Raw genomic sequence first — 20519 nt, forward strand, 5'->3', positions numbered from 1 at the left:
TATATTTGTGATACTATATCTGTCTATCGCGTACTTGTCATGTATAAATCACACAGGCATACAAATAAACATTTGAAGCTGTGCAATGAACTTGTCAAAGCAGATGTGCAGCTGACATGGTGTAAGGGAACACTAATAGCGTTTGGCTCTGAACACACAAATGAAATAAAGACTCATTCCTCTAAAGTCAGACAAAAGAGCACTCTAACGGTATCCCACATCTGCGAAATACAATCGCCGCGATGCTCCAAAAACGCGGAAGCATGCCTGGTTTGGCATCTGCTCAGAGCCATCTGTGGCCAATCCAAGCCCCTGAGCGCTCCGTGAACGCAGCTGAGTGCTGGTGACGGTTCTCGGGAGCAGCTTAGTCAGAAACAGGAGTGACCGCTAGCTTCATGACAGCCGTGCAGACATCAGTGAACTAGCGGGAGCGGAACATCTTTCGCAGGGAAGAAGGAGCGGGAGAGACAGAGGGAGAGCGAGGGGGCAGCTGGAAGGAAAGGGGGCGGCTACTGGACGTTGCTTTCCTCGCCTTTTAAACCGAGTAAACACTTGCATCGATTTCGGGCTAGCCTCTTTTGAAGACCTCGAAAACATAAGCTGGAAGGTTAGCTAGCCGCCGCCATCTCTTCTCAGTCGGAGCGACCGCCGTGTCTTCCACACCATGGGGAACGCTGCCACCGCCAAGAAGGGCAACGAGCTAGAGAGCGGTGAGTGCGAGCTGTCGTTTGAACTCAGAAGTGTTATTGTGTTGCGTTTAGTCATCTCAACAAGATGCCACGAAGCAGCCAGCTAGCCTGTTATAACTAAAAACTGTTTAAACTACCAGCCAGAGTAAAGCAAGGGAGGGCCGTCCGTCCGTCATCGCCCCCCGCACATTCTCACATTGCACCGACGCTGAAAGCACTCTGCGTTTAGATAGAAAAATGAGCATGAAGTATTGTTTTTGTGGTTCTGCGTATATATATCCATTTTTTTAAAGTAGGGGGGCTACTGAAGGTAGCTATAGCGCCAAGAAGACCCCCGGATTGTTGTGGTTTTTTTGGCATTCAGGGGGGTGGGGAAGGGGAGCTCTGGCAGTGTTAGGAGACTATTAAAGCCTGTTAAGTAGCCAGGAAAACAGTGCGTGTCTATTAATGGCTCTCTATGGTAATTTCAAATGTTAAAAAGGCGATTTGCATGCAAACTGGAGCACAAGAGAGCCTGGAAGAGCAGCTAGCCTGCTAACTTTAGCTTTAAGTGGTGGTGGTGGTAGTGGTGGGGGGATTAGCCCTCAGAAGGCCCCTGTCACTTCATTGCCTCTTGATGGTTGTAGCTTTCTAGGGCCTTCATACACTGACACACTCATCAGCGACTTGTATTTGTCTCATGTCAAAATCCCTGCTTAATGAGTAAAAATCCTGAGCCTTAGCATCACCTCGCCACCTCTTTTGTTGTGTCATCTCGAGCTTTATAATTCTTTGGCTCTTGCTGCATATTTGACTGCAGGCTTCTTCTCAACAATAACAACAGCAGCTAGTTGTACGAAGACAGAAAGTTTTCACAGATGGTCTTAAATCTGCGGCAATAAACCGCAGGCTCTTGGGTAATTGTTAAATAAATAGACAGTAAATTTTATCTGAAGGCAGCGTAGGATTGTTCCTGCCCCGGGCTCTTCACTGCCACATTTTATTCTGGGCTGCATAAACAGCAGCATGACCAAATATGGTGGAGAAATGACAAATGCCCTCTTTCCATTCATAAAGCCTGGACCTGCTGCCGTCTTCCCAGCATTAGGGCCGCACGCTCCCCAGAAAGCACACTTTAATTGTGTCACTCATTTGTTTAGAGTCCCTTTGCTAATCTTACTGTGGTAAAGGTCCATCAGGGCTCACTTCTCACACTCAGTGTCATTGACTGGAGCAGCTTGTCATCAGACCTTCGTCAGAGGATAAGGGGTATTACAAGCTTTGAAAGGTTTGACGTAGCTCAGACTAGGCCAGTGTTACTTTGTGCTCATATGCTTTTATGTGTGCAGCTGGTCATCATTGAGCATCCCCTTGCTCTTAAATAATAAAAAGAAATCCTCCTGTATTTGGCTACAAACAAAAACACGCCCAGTGCATTTTCTTACTCTTAAAAAAAACAACACAAAGCAGAGAACCATCTGTGTTGAGTTGTACACTGAGTTTGTTTAAGGTAATGCCACTTTATGATGCAGTGATTGCTGAGATTTATTGACCTGTAGAGAGACACCAGACAGGCCCTGTGCACAGTTCCAAGCAGACGTACTCAGGCAGATGGAGATGATCAGATCAGCTATATTATCTATACTGCCAAGCATTTCCGCTGAATGCAACTATGATCCCTAGATCCTGGGCCATAGCTAACTGTTAAACCCATTTAAGCTGACACTGTGCTCCGAGGGGCAGATTTGTCTGGAGTGTAGCCGCCCTGATAAGACGACCTGGTTACCCACAGAGCTGCACGTTACCTGTGTTTACTGTACATTGATGCAACAAGCTGGACCGGTTGGAAGAGCACTGACACGGTCACACTTGGACGGAGAGATTAAACACTTGCCATCATGACACCTGTTTTATATCACAGTGCGCGTGTACTGTAGTGTAACTGGATAAGCCAACATAACTCAACCATGTCTTGCTTGTGTGGAGTTTGGCATTGATCTCAGAAAGGGCTTGTCGACTGTGCTAACTTTACTCTATAGACACGCAGCATTGCAAAGAGTATTGAAGATTTAAACTGAACAAGCCTAAACCTCACAGTTTGTTTTTTCCAACCCCCGCACTGAATTAGACTTGAGACAGTATATTCCTCAAGTTTTTGATATAATTTTTAGATGCTTCATTTATTTCTCTAACAAGCTGGATATTTTCTTCTAATGTATTTGCAGACCTTGGAATTGGAATTTATGTTTAGTTTGTGATGGGTTATTTAAGCAAGGGTAAAAATATGTCTTTAACTTTGACCTCTGCAGTTTGGGGCATTATTTTCTTATTTTTAACAGATTAAAGTTTATAAAAGGTCATACTAGAGCTAAGAAAAGTAATTAAGAGAATAGATGATACAAGTTGGCAACAACAGAATATGCAGTGAAACGAAATTTGGTTTTGCAGCTCTACAGATGTTTTAGTTAAAAGTATAAAAATGCATATAAATGGTAACAAAAAACACAAAACGATAACAATAATCACTCAATAGTACAAAAATATTGCGCAGTGGTTCAGCAGGATAAGTGATGTTGCATCTGCAACAGCATCTGCTGTGAAAATGTGTAATGGATGATATACAGGGCACTGTTAAATGCAAATAAAATCTGTATGCTATGACCTGCCAGTCAATATATCCAATGGAAACTGAAAAACTGTATTATTTTCCCTCATAAAAATGCTTGTGTTGAACTTGATACCAACAGCACGCTTTAAAAAGTTGGTGAAGGAGGATGTTTACTGCTGTATTGTATCACCTCTTTGTTTTCACAGCCCAATGGAAGAGTTTGGGAACTAAGGAACTGCTGTTGTTTTGAAAGGGTGCTGGAAGTGACTCAGATTGCACGTGTCTGATTCTTAGAAACCAGAACCTCATTTGACAAAATCACTATACTCATGTTAAAGACAAAAACACCCAAATGTCTTGGTGTCCATAGAGTTTATCAACAAAAAGTTATTGCTAAAAACCTTCAATTCCGACATTGAGGTAGCCACTTGTTACTGTACCATAGCTGTTCTTTTTTCAGTGGGAGTGAAAAAAGAAAGAAGATGCTTTAAATAAAAAAAAGTTTGTAGTTCAGATTAGATTTGTAATGTTTTTATCTTTGCTACAGATGATCTTTTCAGGCTGATCTAGCACGCATGGCTGAATTTCTGATACAGCTTTTTTTTAAAACACCATAGTAGGCAGTCAGTCTCTTCTTCGATTCCTCACGTGACTCTCAGCTCTGTTTTCATTCCTGTTGCTTCTATTCACTACACATGCTCCATGTTTGTTGACGTGTTATACTTGTTTTTATGTACATGAACTCTATATTTCTCTCTGTCTTCTCTTTTCTATCACGTCATCCGTGTGGGTGATTGTTCCTGAAAAACCTTGGTGATCAATAGAGACCTTTGGTATGCTAAATTCCTCCAAAGATGACCAGAATGGCAAACAGAATTGGTCTTATTGTGAAAACCTGCTAGACGTGCTTGCTTTTTACTTTGTCCTGCTTTGAAAATAATTCAGTGTTTTTTGTTATCTGCATTCTCTCAATCTGGATATCTGCTGTGTGTCCCATACATTGGTTTGTTTATGCTTACCATTTTATGCTTTGTTTGGTAGCCTTCCCACAAACTCCTTGTAAGTGATGCACAAGATGCTCAGATACACTTTTCCCTCTCATTTCTGAGTGCTGTGGTCCTCTTACCGTTTTTAGTAAGGCTACAAAATAACAGAGAACGTTCTGAGTGTCTTGGAATGCATCACTAGTCTGCTTGTTGTGGATGTTGCTGTCTTGTGTTTGTATTTTGTCCCCCTCTTTAAACTAAAGTATGTGATACTTTTAATATATGTTTTAATTCATATCCAGATGAGAGTTGATTGCCCGTATTGTTCTCCTCATTTGTTCCTTTCCCTTCTATAACAATGCCCTTCGTTCTTTTTGCCAAATATAACTTTTGTACTCATAAGCCAAGCTCTTTTGGCATAAAGAAGTGTGTGCTGACTGCCTGTCTGTGCTCTTTATCTTTTAGTTAAAGAGTTTCTAGCCAAAGCCAAAGAAGATTTCTTACGGAAATGGGAATGCCCACCACAGGTCAGAATCTCGAAAAGTTGAACTCGCTATTTAAAGACTTGGCACACGAAGCAGGCTAACATAATGTTGTTTCAACAGAGCACGACGTGCCTAGATGACTTTGACAGATTAAAGACGCTGGGTACCGGCTCGTTCGGTAGAGTCATGCTGGTGAAGCACAAAGGAACAGAGCAATACTTCGCCATGAAAATACTGGACAAGCAGAAGGTCAGTGGCAACACTGTCAAACAGACAGTAGTGTTGACATAAGCGGGAACCACGCATGACGATGAAAGTGAGGTGGCGCTAAACACATCCAACAAATGGCTGCTAATCTTCTTAAAAAAATGACATTATAACCTGTTCTTGTTGTATTAAAAGGGTTACTGGGGGACACAAGTAAAATAAATTATAACTAAAAGCTGCCTTTGCTTTCAGTGTTCAGCCGTGTCTGTTGCTAATGTTAGTGAGATTTGCCCGGCAAGGTCATCTTATCTCTTTATCTGTCAGGTGGTGAAACTCAAGCAAATAGAACACACATTAAATGAGAAGAGGATATTACAGGCAGTGAGCTTCCCCTTTCTCGTCAAACTTGAGTACGCATTTAAGGTACAGTATGATTTTTGGCATTATATAATTAAAATTCCTTTATTTGAGTCTCAGTAAAATTAAAGTGTGTTTTTTGGCCCCTCCCCTCTTGTTTTAGGACAACTCCAATTTGTACATGGTAATGGAGTATGTTCCAGGTGGTGAGATGTTCTCACACCTAAGACGAATTGGAAGGTTCAGGTTAGTTTTCGTCTGCAGTCTCCTGCGGTTTTGATTCGTCATATAGATTTTCTGATATTACTCGCGCGTGTTTGTTTACGACTCTAAACAGAATTATCTCTTCTTCCGTTCCAGTGAACCACATGCGCGGTTTTATGCCGCCCAGATAGTGCTGACATTTGAATACCTCCATTCACTAGATCTCATATACAGAGATCTGAAACCCGAGAATCTTCTCATTGACCACCACGGCTACATTCAGGTGAGCCAGAACGCAGATCAATACACAATTCTGCTGTGTTTTCTGTGTGTCCACACTTGCTGAATAAACAATGTGCGACTGACTTCCAGGTGACAGATTTTGGATTTGCTAAGCGGGTAAAAGGCAGGACATGGACGTTGTGTGGGACACCGGAGTACCTGGCTCCGGAAATCATACTCAGCAAAGTATGGACATCATTTTGTAACTTTATTTTTTCATTACTTTTCTGCACTGCATCAAAGCATTTTTTCTTACTTTAGTCATTATTTGATTAATATTGCAAATCAGCGATGCCACACAGAAATGTTGAAGCAAAATAACATCAAGAATTGTGTGACTACATAGGAAGAAAAGGTTTACAGCTTATCTTTTAAACAGCTTGTCTGTAGGACTGCAAGCAACCTCATCACTGGTTCCTTTCTAGACATGTAGGTGAGCTTTAAGTGTCCGCTGCAGCTCAATGGAAGTGGACCTACTGCCTGTGTAAATAAGAAGGGCACATTCTAACAACACAAAACTTTTAGTTATAGGTGATACAGTAATAAAAACTCCCGGGCAACTTTAGGTACAGATCTCCATTTGGCTTCAGAACTGACTGAATTCTTCATTTTATATAGATTCTGTTCTCATAAAGGGATGGACATGGTCAGCAACAATACTCTGTGATGTTTAAATGATGCTCAATTGGTACTCGGGCTCAAAGTGTGCCAAAGAAATATCCCCCACATCATTACACCACCACCAGCAGCCGGATATATGCTTTCATGTTGTTTTCACTAAAACCTGACCAAACTTTGGAGCAGAAATCGAGACTCATCAGACCAGGCAACATTTTTCCATCTGCTATTATTGAGTTTTGGTGAACCGGTGTGATTTATAGCCTCAGTTTCTTGTTCTTAGCTGACAGGAGTGGCACCAGGTGTCCTCTTCTGCTGTTATAGCCAATCTGCTTCAAGGTTCAGTGAGTTTTGAATGCAGTTGCTGTTGACCTCTCATTCTCTTCTGGCCTTTGGCATCAACAAGACATTTTTACACAGAGAACTGCTGCTTTCTGCATAGTTTCCCTTTGTCAAACCATTCTCTGTAAACCCTAGAGTTGGTTGTGTGGGATAATCCCAGCAGATCAGTTTCTCAAATCCTCAGACCAGCCTGCCTGGCACCAACAACTATATTAAGGTCTAAGTCACTTAAAACACCCTTCTTTCCCATTCTGATGCTCAGTTTGAACTTCAGTAGGTTGTCCTGACCGTGCATAAATGAATTGAGATGTGCAGTATGATTGGGTGATTAAACATTTGCGTTAATTGCGTTTATGAGTACAGTTTCATTTCTGCTAATGGATGCTTGTAAAGCCTAAACACTGGTCTGTAGATGAGTCATATTTTACAAAAGTTTCTATGACCAAAAAATAAAATCATCATTAAAAGAAAAGAACTGTTGCAGGAATTTATCTAGAGAGGGAACAGAATTGTCTGTGCTTGCTATACAAATGTCTTATTTCTATATACAAAGTTCCAGTTTTCTAACTGCAGGTCAGAGTAAAATTAGTGGTGACGTGCAGATTCTTACAATGCAACTAACCAAAGCTCCTCAGTGTTATTATCCAAGTGCAGCTGCGGGAGCCATTTGGAAGTTTTCTCAAGTGATAAATTATAATGAGAAAGTCTTAAATGTCTTAAAAACAGCCTACTTTTTCTCCACTTATATACTAGAAGTGTTTTTCTTCTTGTGTGTTTCTGTTACATTAACATGTGTTATGTTCATTTTAGGGCTATAACAAAGCTGTGGATTGGTGGGCCCTTGGAGTCCTCATCTATGAAATGGCAGCTGGCTACCCTCCTTTCTTTGCAGATCAGCCTATTCAGATCTATGAGAAGATTGTGTCTGGAAAGGTAAGAAGCTGCTTCTTTTGGAAATGCAAACATGATGGCATGAGGAGCAACGGTCATGCATGATAGCTAAGTTAAATTAAATGTGCACGATTAACGATTAACTACTAGAAATGAAATCCTAACACTTGTGGCCTTTTCAGGTTCGGTTCCCGTCTCACTTCAGCTCCGATTTAAAGGACCTGTTGAGAAACCTGCTGCAGGTGGATCTGACCAAACGCTACGGCAACTTGAAGAATGGAGTCAATGACATCAAAGGACACAAATGGTTCGCCACAACAGACTGGATCGCAATTTATGAGAGAAAGGCAAGATACCAAACACACATTAAAGTGACACCATACAGAATTAGCTCGTAGAGTTAATTACATATCGATTTACACCCATACTTATTTATTTATTTTCTAGAAAGTTTCTAAATACTCTTCAATCAGTTTTACTACACGGTCCTTTCTGATTGTCGTTACTGTTGCATGCACAGTATTTACTTAATATATTTATTTTATTTTTTAACTGGCCAGTAAAGGTGTGGGGTTTTTTCACTTGGAAATCACCCAGCTTTACTGCACATGGTGCCACATGCCAGTTTGCAGGCGTGACAGTGATAATGGACTGTTTGGATAAATCTAATTAGTTATTTAGCTTGGGCTTAAATCTTATAGACTTCCTTTAGTTTAGCTTAATATGGAATCATTATGGGGTTTTTTTTATTAACTTTGTTTTTGCACTCTACCTGTGATTTGCTATAAGATGAAAATAAGCAGCGTTCTCTGTTCAAGTTAGTCCAGTAAAACTCCAGAGTAGTTCCTCATGAGCAGAATTGCTTCCTGGGGTTTTATGAAGTAAAAGTAAGATAAAGAGCTGCAAAAAGGAAGAGAAGCCGTTTTGTATTTACAGTGAAGTTGGAACCTTTTCTTTGTGGACAGTTGCCTTTAGTATATTGCTGTATGACAGTGTTAGAATGTAATATCTTGGGCCAATCACTGTGTAGTCTCACTGTAAGTTGGCGGGCACCCATGCTGAGATTTTATAAAGTCCCAGTGAACAAATATCCTATTTGAATATTCTAGTCCAGCTCATATAAGCATATTTTGTTATATTTGCAGAGGTCCTTTCTTCTCTTTGATCATTTTGTTTTAATATGTATTTTCAGGATGGAATAATTATGGAAAAAAAGTAGACATCTGACTACGACGAAATGATCAGATTAATTGTATAACATTTGTTTCTGGATCCTGGCTAATGTCACATGCTTCTGCGTGTAAGGTTATTCTCTGACATGTAGTAAATCCAGAGCAGAGGGAGTTGAACGGGCAACTCTGAAAAAATGCCACAGTTTTTGTATTTAAGATATACACGTTGTGTTGTACTGAGTGCATCTTTGAAAGTAGTGTTCAGTAAGTGATGTATTGAAGCATTACAGATGCAACTCTGCTGTTTGAGAAAATCATCCAATCACAGTTTGTCTTTAGTCTCAGTTATGTGTATTATGTATTTGAATAAGCTGCAATCATATGACTTCTGTTAAATAATGGGTAAAATTAATGTACAAACACAGTACAAAGAGCAAGTTAAAAGAAAGTTAAATATAGATCATATAAATTATATTAATTTTATCAAGGATAATGCTTTGTCCGAAGAGGTCAAATATACAATGTTTGCCAGATGGCTAATTTTTAACTGTTGTCCACAAGCCAGATGTAAACAAACAAATAAAACATACTGAATGACTAAATTCAGTGCATCATTTAGAAGAAAAATAAATATTTATAAAAATTAAAGTAGAACTTAACGCATAGTTGAGTCAGCGATTTTTAGCTTTTCTAAAAATTTTCTAAAATTCCTGTTAATTAAAACATCTTTGCAGACAAATATTTCAGTGACCTAAGTGACCTAAGCTTGGAGTACCAAGTGCCCGACAGCTGTGAGATCATTTGCCATTTCCCCTGCAACGTTTTGCATACAGGGCAGGTATTACCACTTTGGAAAAATAATTGCGTTGGGGATAACGGCTCTTTTGTCGATCATTTTCCAGAAGCCTACATTACTCACCCTGTTTTTTTTAAACTCTCATATCTTTGGTTAAATTAATGTGGCTACTTTTTTGATTTCAGCGTGTCTTTGTGAGACAGACGGATACGCATACGAAGGCGTTGCATTGGCTTATTTTTACAAACGTCTGAGTTGATGTTGGAAAATTCTTGTTAGCAGCCATTGCATTGTTTTTCCTTAGCCTTCATGCATTAATTATCCTGCAGTTTGTGATGTGTTTTCAATAAGGTACTTGTGCTGCTTTGTGGCACAGACATAATATGACTTGGCTGACGTTGCTTGCCCTACATCCAAAGTATTTCCAAACTATGAATGATGATCCGCTTCTAGGGACAAGCTCCACGTCGTGCTGCGCCAGACATTTAAATTTTGTTTCGATGGCTGTTACCTGGAGTATATCACCCCAGTCAAGTGCTTTCAGGAAATGTGATGCTGAACAGTTATGGGAAGTCAAATTCTCAAATGATTGAGATTAAAATTTGAGTCATTGTGCAGCCCTAGTTAAAATGTAGCTATACAAAATCCTGTTAAATTAGAGGGGACAAAGATGAAAGTACAAGCGATACCAGAGGTACCCATTAACCTGTAACATATTTGATACATACAGTTTTTCATCATCTTTGATTCTGCTCTTTTGGGTTTTTCTTCTCCCATAAAACCTAAATAAATTGGACAACACACTTTTAAACGATAAATTGCAAAAATTGTCAGAAGATTCAATGAACAAATTCTCTGAATGATTTCTTGGTTAGGGCTTTAAAGGGTTAACTCTTTGCTATGCATCAGCTGGTTTGTACAGTGTGTGTCTGATTATGTATGAAGGCACAAGTGTCTATATCTGTGGTGTGGAAGCTCTTCAGATCAGATGCTTTGAAGATGATTTTTAAGATGGGATTAAGATGTCTAATCAAAGGATTCATGCTTTTGTGCTTTGTTGTACTCATAGGACGTGAATAAAGTAGTTTTAGGAATGAAAAGCAGACTTTAGAGGGAAATTTAGATGTGTGTGCTCTCGTATCTGCACATCTGGTGAATTGTTACACAAACTGCAGAGTTGACAGTTTTTGTTAAGTTATTAAAAACTGCCTCCATTGTAAAGGGAGAGGCTTCAGACACTAGCTATCTGACAGGCACATCATTTAAGTTGACAGCATTCGGGGTTTGCCAGGACAACAGATGCTGTCTACATTCACTGTAATACAATACAGTCTTGCCTGCTCTACTGACAAGCCAGTGTAGGCATAAATATAATATAATCTCACCCAGTAAAACAAGTCCTTCTGTTCTTCTGCAGGTTGAAGCTCCATTCATACCAAAGTGTAGAGGCCCGGGGGACACCAGCAACTTCGACGACTACGAGGAGGAGGAAATCCGTGTTTCTTTAACGGAAAAATGCGCAAAGGAGTTCGCAGAGTTTTAGGACGTGAGAACATGGATATATCAGGGAAAATAAGGGGATCTTTGCACTCTTCTGAAGACTTGGGATGGAGCAGAGACCATCTTTTTCAGATCTACTACATAGTCCCTTCATTCCACAAGGCTGAATGAGGTCGCCATGATCCTTGGGTGCCGATAACCTGTCACCGTCACGTACACCTGCATATTAAAGCAGACACATCACTTTTCTCTTTCTTTCTTTTTTTTTTTTTTTTTTTTGTACTTATCCTTTTTTTTTTTACTTTGAAGCAGTTAGTCTTGGATGTTGTTATCCCCTATAAAAATGTGATATTTTTCAATTTATGAGGAAAAACTGACAGTGGCCAATAATGATACACACGTTTTGGGTTGTAGGGATTCCCGTCCAGTTGTCAGCAATGTAAATTAAGAGTGTGCATCACATTTAGATTTTGTCTTAGGTGCAAATCTGTCCAGACATTTGACAACTTTGACTGATTAAAGGATGACCAAATGGGAAAACGCTAAGTGACACAAGAAGAGAGGTCCTTTCCATTCTTTGCTTTAAGCCTTAGAGAGCCAAATCCTTAGATGAGCCCCCCTCACCCCCATGTTCACTGTCTCCTTTGTATCGTGACCCAGGCACAGCAAGCCATGCAGAAAATGACAAACCTTGTTACATTAGTAAAAATGTAAAATCCACTTGTTTGTTTGATCTGCTTGGGTCCGCTAGTTACATGTAAAGTTTGATATGTTCCAATATTTTGTCGCTGTGTCAAACATTATAGTCATATTGTTCCCATCGGGCCTGCTTATAAAGACCCTCATTACAAGTCTGTGGAACAACGTGTCCTTGGTAAAAGGGAGTAAAGAGAAATCCTTTTAGGATTTTAACTTTTATGTAAAGCTGAGAGGGTCAGTGTGAATAGTGTTGCATCTCCGCGCCTCAACCTTTAGTGAACCTTAAAAAAAAGAAGTATAATGTACTCAATGAAAGATGTTTTAAAATCTTTGAACAGGAATGCATAAAAAGGATATTTACCATATTCTCCCTGTTATCGCCCCAAAGAGATTCTTTATTTCATTCTTGTCAAAGAATGTAGATTTGCAACTTATAGGTATGCATATTTGAAAGCTTGATTTCAGTTTTCCTCACAATACACTGGCTAAAATGAAGACTGCTCCTTTGTATCACATGTAACCCTGTTATTGTTAAGCTCATTACATCATACGTATATGCATTGTTTCATATATGTTTTTATTTATACACATTAGAGATGCTAATAAATTTTATTTTTAAAAGTGTTGGAATTTTCTTGCACCCTTTCTTCCATTGTGGATTGCGGATCCTACTGTGTGATCTGGGTAGTAACAAAAGTCCAGAGGCCTCAAGAGAAGATATTTTATTTTAGACGTTTTGAGCAAGTTTGTATCACAATCGTCACAATGAGCACGGATTCCTGATTTGGCATCTTGGTATGAACAACTTGGACCACAGCAGTGTATATAAAAGATGACCATAGCCACCAGTGACGTGAAACCAGAGTATTAAACACAATGAAAACGGTTTACTGTGGATACTAACTGTGCTTCTCATGGTTTCCGTTCTGCCTGGTTTTCTTTTCCGGAAGTTGTCGTTCGGTTTGGACCTATGCTGTTGCCGTATTTCTATTAGGTACTCGGCGTATGGGTAATGTAGTGTAGCAGGAGACACGTGGGACGCTGCGTTGCCGTTCATTCGAAGTTTACGGAAACATGGCGGGCCTGGAACTGCTGTCTGATCAAGGATACCGTTTAGATGGAAGGAAAGCCACCGAGCTGCGGAAGCTTCAGGCCCGTATGGGTGTGTTCACTCAGGCCGACGGCTCTGCGTATTTAGAGCAGGGGAACACCAAAGCTCTGGCCGTGGTGTACGGTCCCCACGAAGTAAGTGCCGCGGATGGAGGAGAGGGTTAGTGGGGATAAACAATAAAATGCATTTGATTATGGTCATCACACCAGTAACATAAAGTCGCCACATTTTGATATAATATAGTGTAAATACCTGAGAAAGGGGCATTTTCAGCGAGACCCTTTGCTTGTAGCAGTACTTGCACAGTGTGGTATCATTATTAAATTATTGCTCAAAGCAGACGGGATGTGTAGTAAGTTTTATATAAGGCTCAACAGCATGAAGTATGAATTGAAATCAAAGTTATGATAGCATATACATTCTCTACACTTGTTGTTGAATTCATACCTTGTTTAATGGTATGAATTCAACAACACTTTTCCACTTGAGTTTTTTAGTCCATATTGAGATAATAGCATCACACAGTGGCTGTTGATTTGTTGGTTGCACATCCATAATATTAATCTCCTGTTACGCCACATCCTAAAGGTGCTCCTTTGGAATGAGACATGGTAATTGTAGAGGTCATTTGAGAATATCAAAGAAACCTGTTTGAGGTGTGTGACGTGGGGTGCTATCCTGCTGGAAGCAAACATCCCAAGATGTGATCATAAAGGGATGAACACAGTCAGCAACAATAATCAGGTTGACTCTGTGCAAATGATACGTTTATATTCCATTTGTGTTAACAAGCCGTCGAACAAGTGCACCAAAAAATGTGTCCAGTTGGTGTATATTGCAGCATTTATTTATGTTGGGTGCAGTTAACATTGTTCCAGTGTGTAAGCACAGTAACGTCCAGTCCAAGCTGTACATCAGTTCTTACCTGTCGTTTTCCTCCAGATGCGAGGTTCTCGAAGTCGGACTCTTCATGATCGAGCAGTTATCAACTGCCAGTATAGCATGGCCACGTTCAGCACAGCGGAGAGGAAGAGACGACCACACGGAGACCGCAAATCCACTGAGATGAGCCTCCACCTGAAGCAGACGTTTGAGGCTGCTGTGATGACCCAGCTGTACCCTCGATCTCAAATTGATATCTATGTCAAGGTTCGTGTTGGACTGACGCTTCATCTGGTGAGAGGTATTATTGCAGAAATAGATTTTTTTGTAATTGTTCACAAGCACGTTTCCATCGTCTTTCAACAGATTCTGCAGTCAGACGGAGGGAATTACAGCGTTTGCGTGAATGCTGCCACATTGGCAGTGATTGACGCTGGCATCCCCATGCGGGACTATGTGTGTGCCTGCACTGTGGGGTTTGTGGATGAGACCCCCCTTGCTGACCTGTGCTACGCGGAGGAAAATGGAGGCGTGAGCTCATTGGCTTTAGCGCTTCTGCCCCGAGGTGGACAGATCGCTCTGCTGCAGATGGATGCCAGACTGCATCAGGATCACCTCGAGACTCTGATTGAGGCTGCAATGACTGCTTGTAAAGGTGTGAGCAAAGTGCTGGATGAGGTGGTGAGGCAGCATCTTCAAGAAGCCTCGGTGCTCACCGGAGAGTGACGTGGGACGGCAGCGGGAACATGTGGATTCCAAGTGCAGCTTGAAAGTGTTATTGGACTTTAAATATTTACAAATGATATTAACCTTTAATTCATTTATATCAGTCACTGAATACTTTTGTATGAATGTGATAAATGTAATAATAAATATGTTAGTCATGCATCGTTTCCTTATTGGTTGTTTATTTATGAGGGAGGTATTCAAACTTGTCTACTTATATGACATCTGCTCCTGCAGCTTCACCTCTCCACCTGCCATTAAAACACGTATCCTCTCTTGTTTCTACTGACCTTCTCTCCAGGACACACCTCCATCACTCCCGGTTATCTTCCCCACCTGCTCCCTACTGTCTACGATGGAAGCTTGTTTGTCCAACTCCATTTTTTTTTTTTTTTTGCGATTTTAACCTTTTCTCAAAAGTTTAAGTTACTAAGTTCTTGAAATTTTGTCTTACTTCTGAGCTCACACATTTTGAGATGAGAGATATATATATATATATATATATATATATATATATATAATATATATATATATATATATTTTTTTTTTTTTTTTCCACTGGCAAGCTACCACAAGCTACCACATCGATGTTCTACATTTTATAGCAATAAATAATAATTTAAAAAAAACTAAGTTTAGATGTTTAAAACTAAATAAACGCGTAAACTCACACGCTAAATGAAAACTACGAGCTTTAGGCATTTAAGAAAAATTTTATGGGAAGTTTTAAACATGTACCTTAAAATAACGATGGAACAGGTTATTCATCGAGTATTTTCAATATTTCTTTGTGTCGTTTTATTTTGTTTTACTTTCTTTTATTTTTAACTTGGTTGAGCGGAAGTCGGTGCGCCGCAGTAATGTTCCCGCAGGAACAAGGAAATCGAAAACGTCCAGCAGCGGCTTCTGCGATAAAGCCCCACCTCTGAAGGTGGATGTGACCAGTGGACACAGGTGGGTTTTTCATATACATTCTGCAAAATAATACAAAGTTATTGTTAAACATCTTAAAAACGCGTTTGCAGGGTATAGCGGGTTTAAACATTTACCATTTAGCGAAATCGTCCTGGCTAACCTCAGCTGTCAGTAGATGCTCTGACAATGGATCCCAGGAAGCAATTTCTTAGCTCGATATAAAGGCGTGATTACCGCAGCGTCGAATGGTCATAAATGTCTTCATATCGATGTTTATTCCTCAGCGGCAGCTATCCTGACGGATTGTTAGTGTGTTTCCTTCAGGATCCGCCAGTAAACCCAGGCTTTGGAGTAACGTTACAGCTGATAATATGGGGCTGCTATCTGACCCAAACAGAAGACGGGCTTTGATCAGCATGCTGACTCGCCTCAATGCCCCAATCTGGTGAGCTTTAGTCAGTGCGAACCGTCTGCCTACTTTCGTTTAGCTCTCTCTCTCTCTCTCTCTATTAATATTACTTCTGTCTTGTTTTAGTGTGGTCTGCTACTTTGCCGGTGTGGCTTGGTTCATGGGTTTGGCCTTTGAGCCGTTCACTCTGCGGACATACATGTCAGAGAATGCCATGGGCTCTACCATGGTGGAGGAGCGCTTTCCAGCTGGGGAGAGAGCGCTGGCCACAGGGAGGGAGTTTGCAGCCCATAAGAAGAAAGTTGGGTAAGGTTTACTATAAGCTTGTGGGTCTTTATGCAGTTTGTTCCTAGTTTTTTGTTGTTTTTTCAAACTCAAGTCTAGGTAGAAGTCTGATCGTTTTTAGTGTAATCTTGTTTGACTATTTGCTTCTCTGCAGTGGGATGCCAGTGGACTGGCTTGTGAAGAATATGCAGGATCGAGGACTGGAAGTGTTTACTCAGAGCTTCTCTCGCACACTACCCTTCCCTGATGAAAACAAAGAGCGATATGTACGTTTATCGTGGAAAACTGATTTTGTTCTCAGCAAGAGACAGACTGGTGTTTGCATAATCTTTATGAATATTTCATGACTTTGTTTTTGGTGCTGTCTCCTCTTCTTGGCAGATTGTAAAAGGCACAAATGTATATGGTATCCTTCGAGCTCCTAGAGCTCCACGAACTGAAGCCTTGGTGCTGAGTGCTCCCTGCAGCCCAGGTGATAACAACAACCAGGCTGTGGGACTGCTTCTCGGCTTGGCTCAGTACTTCAGAAGTGAGTACAACACTCATTCCCCTCTCCTCCTCCACAATTTGAATGATGCTGCAGTTGCTTTTCTTGGTTTAATGAATGTTGTTTTTTTAATAGATCAGATTTACTGGGCAAAGGACATCATCTTCCTTGTCAATGAGCATGATTTGATTGGTATGCAGGCCTGGTTGGAGGGCTACCATCACACCAACACTACAGGTGATCAAACACGTGTATCTAGTTACAGTACAGTAAAATAAAGGAAAGAGATGTACAACTAAGTTAACTTTACTGCTGAAATGGTTCATCCAGGTATGTCGTGGTCTCCATTACAAGGCCGTGGCGGATCAATTCAGGCAGCACTGTCCCTGGAGCTTAGCAGTGATGTCATCACCAGTTTGGACCTGGTACTGGAAGGCCTCAATGGCCAGTTACCCAACCTGGACTTAGCAAACCTCTTCTATGCCTTTTGTCAGAAGATAGGAGTTCTTTGCACCATCCAGGGCAAGGTAAATGCTTATAAACAGACGCACTCTGCTCTGTGCATGGTTAGCAGAGTGCTAAGATTATGTGTTGGAGAGTCGTTATGTAGCTTTTCTTTGTGGATGTGTTTACAGCTGCAAAGGAACGATTGGGATAGCGTGTCAGGGTACAACCACGCTGTGCAGACTATGATGCTGATGGTGATGAAGCAGGCCAGTGGGCGGCCCTGGGGAGACCACGGCCTGTTTCTGCGCTACCACATCGAAGCTGCAACCATCAAGGGTGTCAACAGCTTCCGGCAGTACAAGACTGACGCCACTACCATCGGCAGGTCAGAGATGGTGTATACTGATTTTGTTTATATTTAAGGCTTTTATGTTCTGCTTGTAATTTGACACTTTTATGATCTTTTTTTTGTCTAAATGAATGTCCTGCAGGCTGCTGGAAGGAATGTATCGTAAGCTGAATAACCTCCTGGAGCGCCTGCACCAGTCCTACTTCTTCTACCTCATGCCGTCACTCTCTCACTTTGTCTCTATTGGATACTACATGCCAGCCTTCGGCCTGCTCGCCGTTATTCTGCTGCTTCGTGTATCCTGAAATAAAAATGAAATGAAATGTATAAAAGAAACCTAATAACAGCTGAGAGCAGGGTGGGAACAAATTCAACCTTCAGTTTTTTTCCTTGACTGTAATACAGGCATTAGACTTGTGGGTTCAACTCAATACTCCACCATCGACAACAGAGGATGGAGTTGCTGACATTGATCAGGTTAGACACACGTGCTAAGACAAACTCATCAAAACTGAACCTGAATTTTGCTGGTTAAGCAACACTTTAATAAAAATCTGCTTCCTTCCAGCAGTCCAGTCCAGGAGTGCTGTCGGTGTTGACTCCTCTGGTGATCAGCCACCTGACAGGAGTTGCTCTGTACGCGCTGCCGATCCGTTTTCAGGAGACTGCTGTCGAACATTTCCCTGTGTCTGAGACCGAGGCTGTGGTTCTGACAGCAATTGCTATTTACACAGCAGGCCTGGCGTTGCCGCATAACACACACAGGTACTACAGTGTGTGTGTGTGTGTGTGTGTGTGTGTGTGTGTGTGTGTGTGTGTGTGTGTGTGTGTGTGTGTGTGTGTGTGTAAATTGATTTTCCTTGTTTATTTCCTTGTACATTTTATTAAATACACCTGTCCTACTGCTTGTTAACCCAAATATTTAATCAATCAATCAGATGATAGTAAGAAGTGGTTTGTCTGAGTATTTCACAAACTGCCCACACAACAATCTCTAGGGTTTACAGAGAATGATCAGAAAAAGAGAGAAAAATATCCAGTGAGCGACAGTTCCTGATGTCAGAGTAGAGTGACTCGAGGAGGGCAAAACATTAATGTACAAACTATGAAACTGAGTTTTCAGTATGAGCACAAATTCAAATCATTCAGGGTTCTCACACTGAGTTATGTATGCATCAGTGACACACTTAAGAGACATCCACATAGGAAGTGATTTCAAAGTGACCAGAAACCACAGAAAGTCAGTAGCACTTGGTAACTTTAAGTTAAAAAGGGGACGGCGACGTAAAATCTGTGGGGCCCGAATGAGTCGATCAACTAAAGTGAGCTTCCTGTGTGGATTACCCCTCAAAGTTCAGTACATAAAGTTAAATTGTAAACATGTCAAAACATAACTTTTAGTTGATTATCAGACAATGGCTAACTTGACGCAGGAGATTAAGTGAGCTGTTGTGTTGTTTGTTGCAGACTGCTGTCGGGGGAGGGCACGGAGCAGGGCTGGAGAGTGCTGAAGCTCGTCGCGGTGCTGTACCTGGCTGTGCTGCTGGGCTGCACTGCCCTCATCAACTTCTCCTTAGGCTTCATTCTGGCTCTCACTCTGGTGCCCTTAGCTGCCTTTGTCACACCCCACGTTCCAAAGTAAACACCTGCACAGACACTTTGGCCTTCATAGCCCTCTATCACTATACAGAACTAAAACCGTGTTCTGCTCTTTTTCTCTCTCCAGGGTTTTGTCAGCATTCATCTTGGTCATCCTCAGCCCAGCTTGCACGCTCCTGTTTTCAGTCTTTTTCTTTCAAGAGCTGCAAGACATGCCTGTCAGCTTCCAAGATGGCTGGTTGCTGTATCTATCAGTCATTTCACAGGGGATCCTGGACCACTCCCTGTACGGATCTTTAGTCTACCCACTCATAGCATTGCTGGTTTATCCATGCTGGCTGCTTTTCTGGAACATCCTCTTCTGGAAGTAGCCCACAGGTCCACTGAAGGGTCTCGTGAGTGCGACCGCCCTCCGAAATGTACTCAGGTCTGTCATTGCTGGGTGAATGTGAAGAATTACCAGTTGAATCCACTGGAGAGGAAAAAAACAATGTACTGTAGTTGCCTTGGAGAAGACGCAGCAACTCCAACTCCATGTTTGGACATTTGGTTATTACGTTTACTCAAAATATTTCAGACTTTAAACATCAGAGGCATTTCTGAGTCACCAAAAACTATTTGAAAGTGAGCAAAATGAACTGATTTCTACTTAACATCAGTCTTAGAATTACACAGTATAGCTGCATGAAGGGGATGAGTTTCCCAATAACTATAAAAGTCACCGTTGGGTTGATTTGTGTAAAAGGAGATTTTGATTAAAGACTTTTTTGGGGATTTCTTCTAAAGGTTTTTTGGGGGGATACATAAAGAACAATACAGTTTTTTTATTAATCATACAGGATGCTAAACATTGACTCGGTACCAACATATAAAACAGTGATATAATGGTAGAAACCATTTTGGCCGTCTGCCTCTTTTTAAAATGTTTGTCTGCATTGGAACAAGCCATCACTACATCTAATATTTTTATACTTGTTGAAATTTTGGTTTGTGTTTATTTCATATTTATGGCTGCCAAAAATAAAATACATTTTGACACCTTCCTGTATTATCACTGCACACACGTACATCTTATTTACTGCGGCAAATACATAAAAACGTTCCATTAGGACAGGGGTGTTCACGAATTTGATATCATTTACCGTGTCACAGAATTATTTAACATTAATCTGTAATATAATAAACATGGATGAAAAATAGTTTTTTTAGTGTAGAAAAACACAAAAAAAGAGTGAAATGACACTTTTCCTACAGAAAGATTTCAGACCTGTTGCCACAGATTAAAAGGACTTCCACAAAGGCCCTGTACAAACATCTGGAGGGTTTACAGAGAACGGTCAAAGACAAAATACCCAGTGAGCTGCAGTTCTCTGGTTAAACATGCCTGTTTGATGCTAGAGGTTGGAGAAGAAGACCACACTGCTTCAAGATAAGACCCAGAAATAACCACATTACAGCAAAGTATGCTGAAGAGCATCTTGAGCCTTAAAGCCG

At 40.9% G+C, this 20519-nt stretch overlaps 3 protein-coding genes across 5 annotated transcripts; all 3 read left to right on the forward strand.

The window, feature by feature from the left end:
• The first annotated feature begins 320 nt into the window (after positions 1-320).
• prkacbb (protein kinase, cAMP-dependent, catalytic, beta b) lies at positions 321-11293 on the forward strand. Its single transcript, XM_085388631.1, has 10 exons — positions 321-710; positions 4728-4789; positions 4868-4996; positions 5279-5377; positions 5475-5557; positions 5672-5798; positions 5888-5983; positions 7568-7690; positions 7831-7995; positions 11034-11293. The coding sequence occupies exons 1-10, from the start codon at positions 665-667 to the stop codon at positions 11157-11159; spliced, it is 1056 nt and encodes a 351-aa protein (XP_085244757.1). The 5' UTR covers positions 321-664; the 3' UTR covers positions 11160-11293.
• A 1522-nt stretch (positions 11294-12815) lies between these two features.
• exosc4 (exosome component 4) lies at positions 12816-14694 on the forward strand. The gene is made up of 3 exons (XM_085389953.1): positions 12816-13060; positions 13869-14075; positions 14175-14694. The coding sequence occupies exons 1-3, from the start codon at positions 12890-12892 to the stop codon at positions 14532-14534; spliced, it is 738 nt and encodes a 245-aa protein (XP_085246079.1). The 5' UTR covers positions 12816-12889; the 3' UTR covers positions 14535-14694.
• Positions 14695-15340: 646 nt separating this feature from the next.
• Positions 15341-20066, forward strand: gpaa1 (glycosylphosphatidylinositol anchor attachment 1). 3 transcript variants are annotated; one of them, XM_085389947.1, is made up of 13 exons: positions 15341-15488; positions 15774-15894; positions 15985-16164; positions 16298-16409; positions 16525-16672; positions 16766-16867; positions 16961-17157; positions 17266-17462; positions 17569-17722; positions 17832-17903; positions 17998-18191; positions 18894-19064; positions 19153-20066. In XM_085389947.1, exons 2-13 carry the CDS (start codon positions 15821-15823, stop codon positions 19394-19396), a joined length of 1845 nt encoding a protein of 614 aa, XP_085246073.1. In that variant the 5' UTR covers positions 15341-15488; positions 15774-15820; the 3' UTR covers positions 19397-20066. The 3 variants fall into 3 exon arrangements, with proteins under 3 accessions (XP_085246073.1, XP_085246071.1, XP_085246072.1); XM_085389945.1 differs by having other exon boundaries at positions 15342-15488; positions 17995-18191; XM_085389946.1 differs by having other exon boundaries at positions 15399-15488; positions 15734-15894; positions 17995-18191.
• Positions 20067-20519: the final 453 nt, after the last annotated feature.

This window comes from Rhamphochromis longiceps, linkage group LG18 (genome assembly GCF_057381845.1).
Source record: "Rhamphochromis longiceps isolate RC_006_pf linkage group LG18, R_longiceps_female_GT1.1, whole genome shotgun sequence".
NCBI lineage: Eukaryota > Metazoa > Chordata > Actinopteri > Cichliformes > Cichlidae > Rhamphochromis > Rhamphochromis longiceps.

Bases quoted from the DNA above. Each gene is read 5' to 3' on its own strand.
- exosc4 (XM_085389953.1), top strand. From the start codon at position 12,890: ATGGCGGGCCTGGAACTGCTGTCTGATCAAGGATACCGTTTAGATGGA. The intron at 13,061-13,868 runs GTAAGTGCCGCG...GTTTTCCTCCAG, and splicing joins TGGTGTACGGTCCCCACGAA to ATGCGAGGTTCTCGAAGTCG. The intron at 14,076-14,174 runs GTTCGTGTTGGA...GTCTTTCAACAG, and splicing joins AAATTGATATCTATGTCAAG to ATTCTGCAGTCAGACGGAGG.
- gpaa1 (XM_085389945.1), top strand. From the start codon at position 15,821: ATGGGGCTGCTATCTGACCCAAACAGAAGACGGGCTTTGATCAGCATG. The intron at 16,410-16,524 runs GTACGTTTATCG...TCTTCTTGGCAG, and splicing joins ATGAAAACAAAGAGCGATAT to ATTGTAAAAGGCACAAATGT. The intron at 18,192-18,893 runs GTACTACAGTGT...TGTTTGTTGCAG, and splicing joins TTGCCGCATAACACACACAG to ACTGCTGTCGGGGGAGGGCA.
- prkacbb (XM_085388631.1), top strand. From the start codon at position 665: ATGGGGAACGCTGCCACCGCCAAGAAGGGCAACGAGCTAGAGAGCG. The intron at 5,558-5,671 runs GTTAGTTTTCGT...CTTCCGTTCCAG, and splicing joins AGACGAATTGGAAGGTTCAG to TGAACCACATGCGCGGTTTT. The intron at 5,984-7,567 runs GTATGGACATCA...TGTTCATTTTAG, and splicing joins CGGAAATCATACTCAGCAAA to GGCTATAACAAAGCTGTGGA.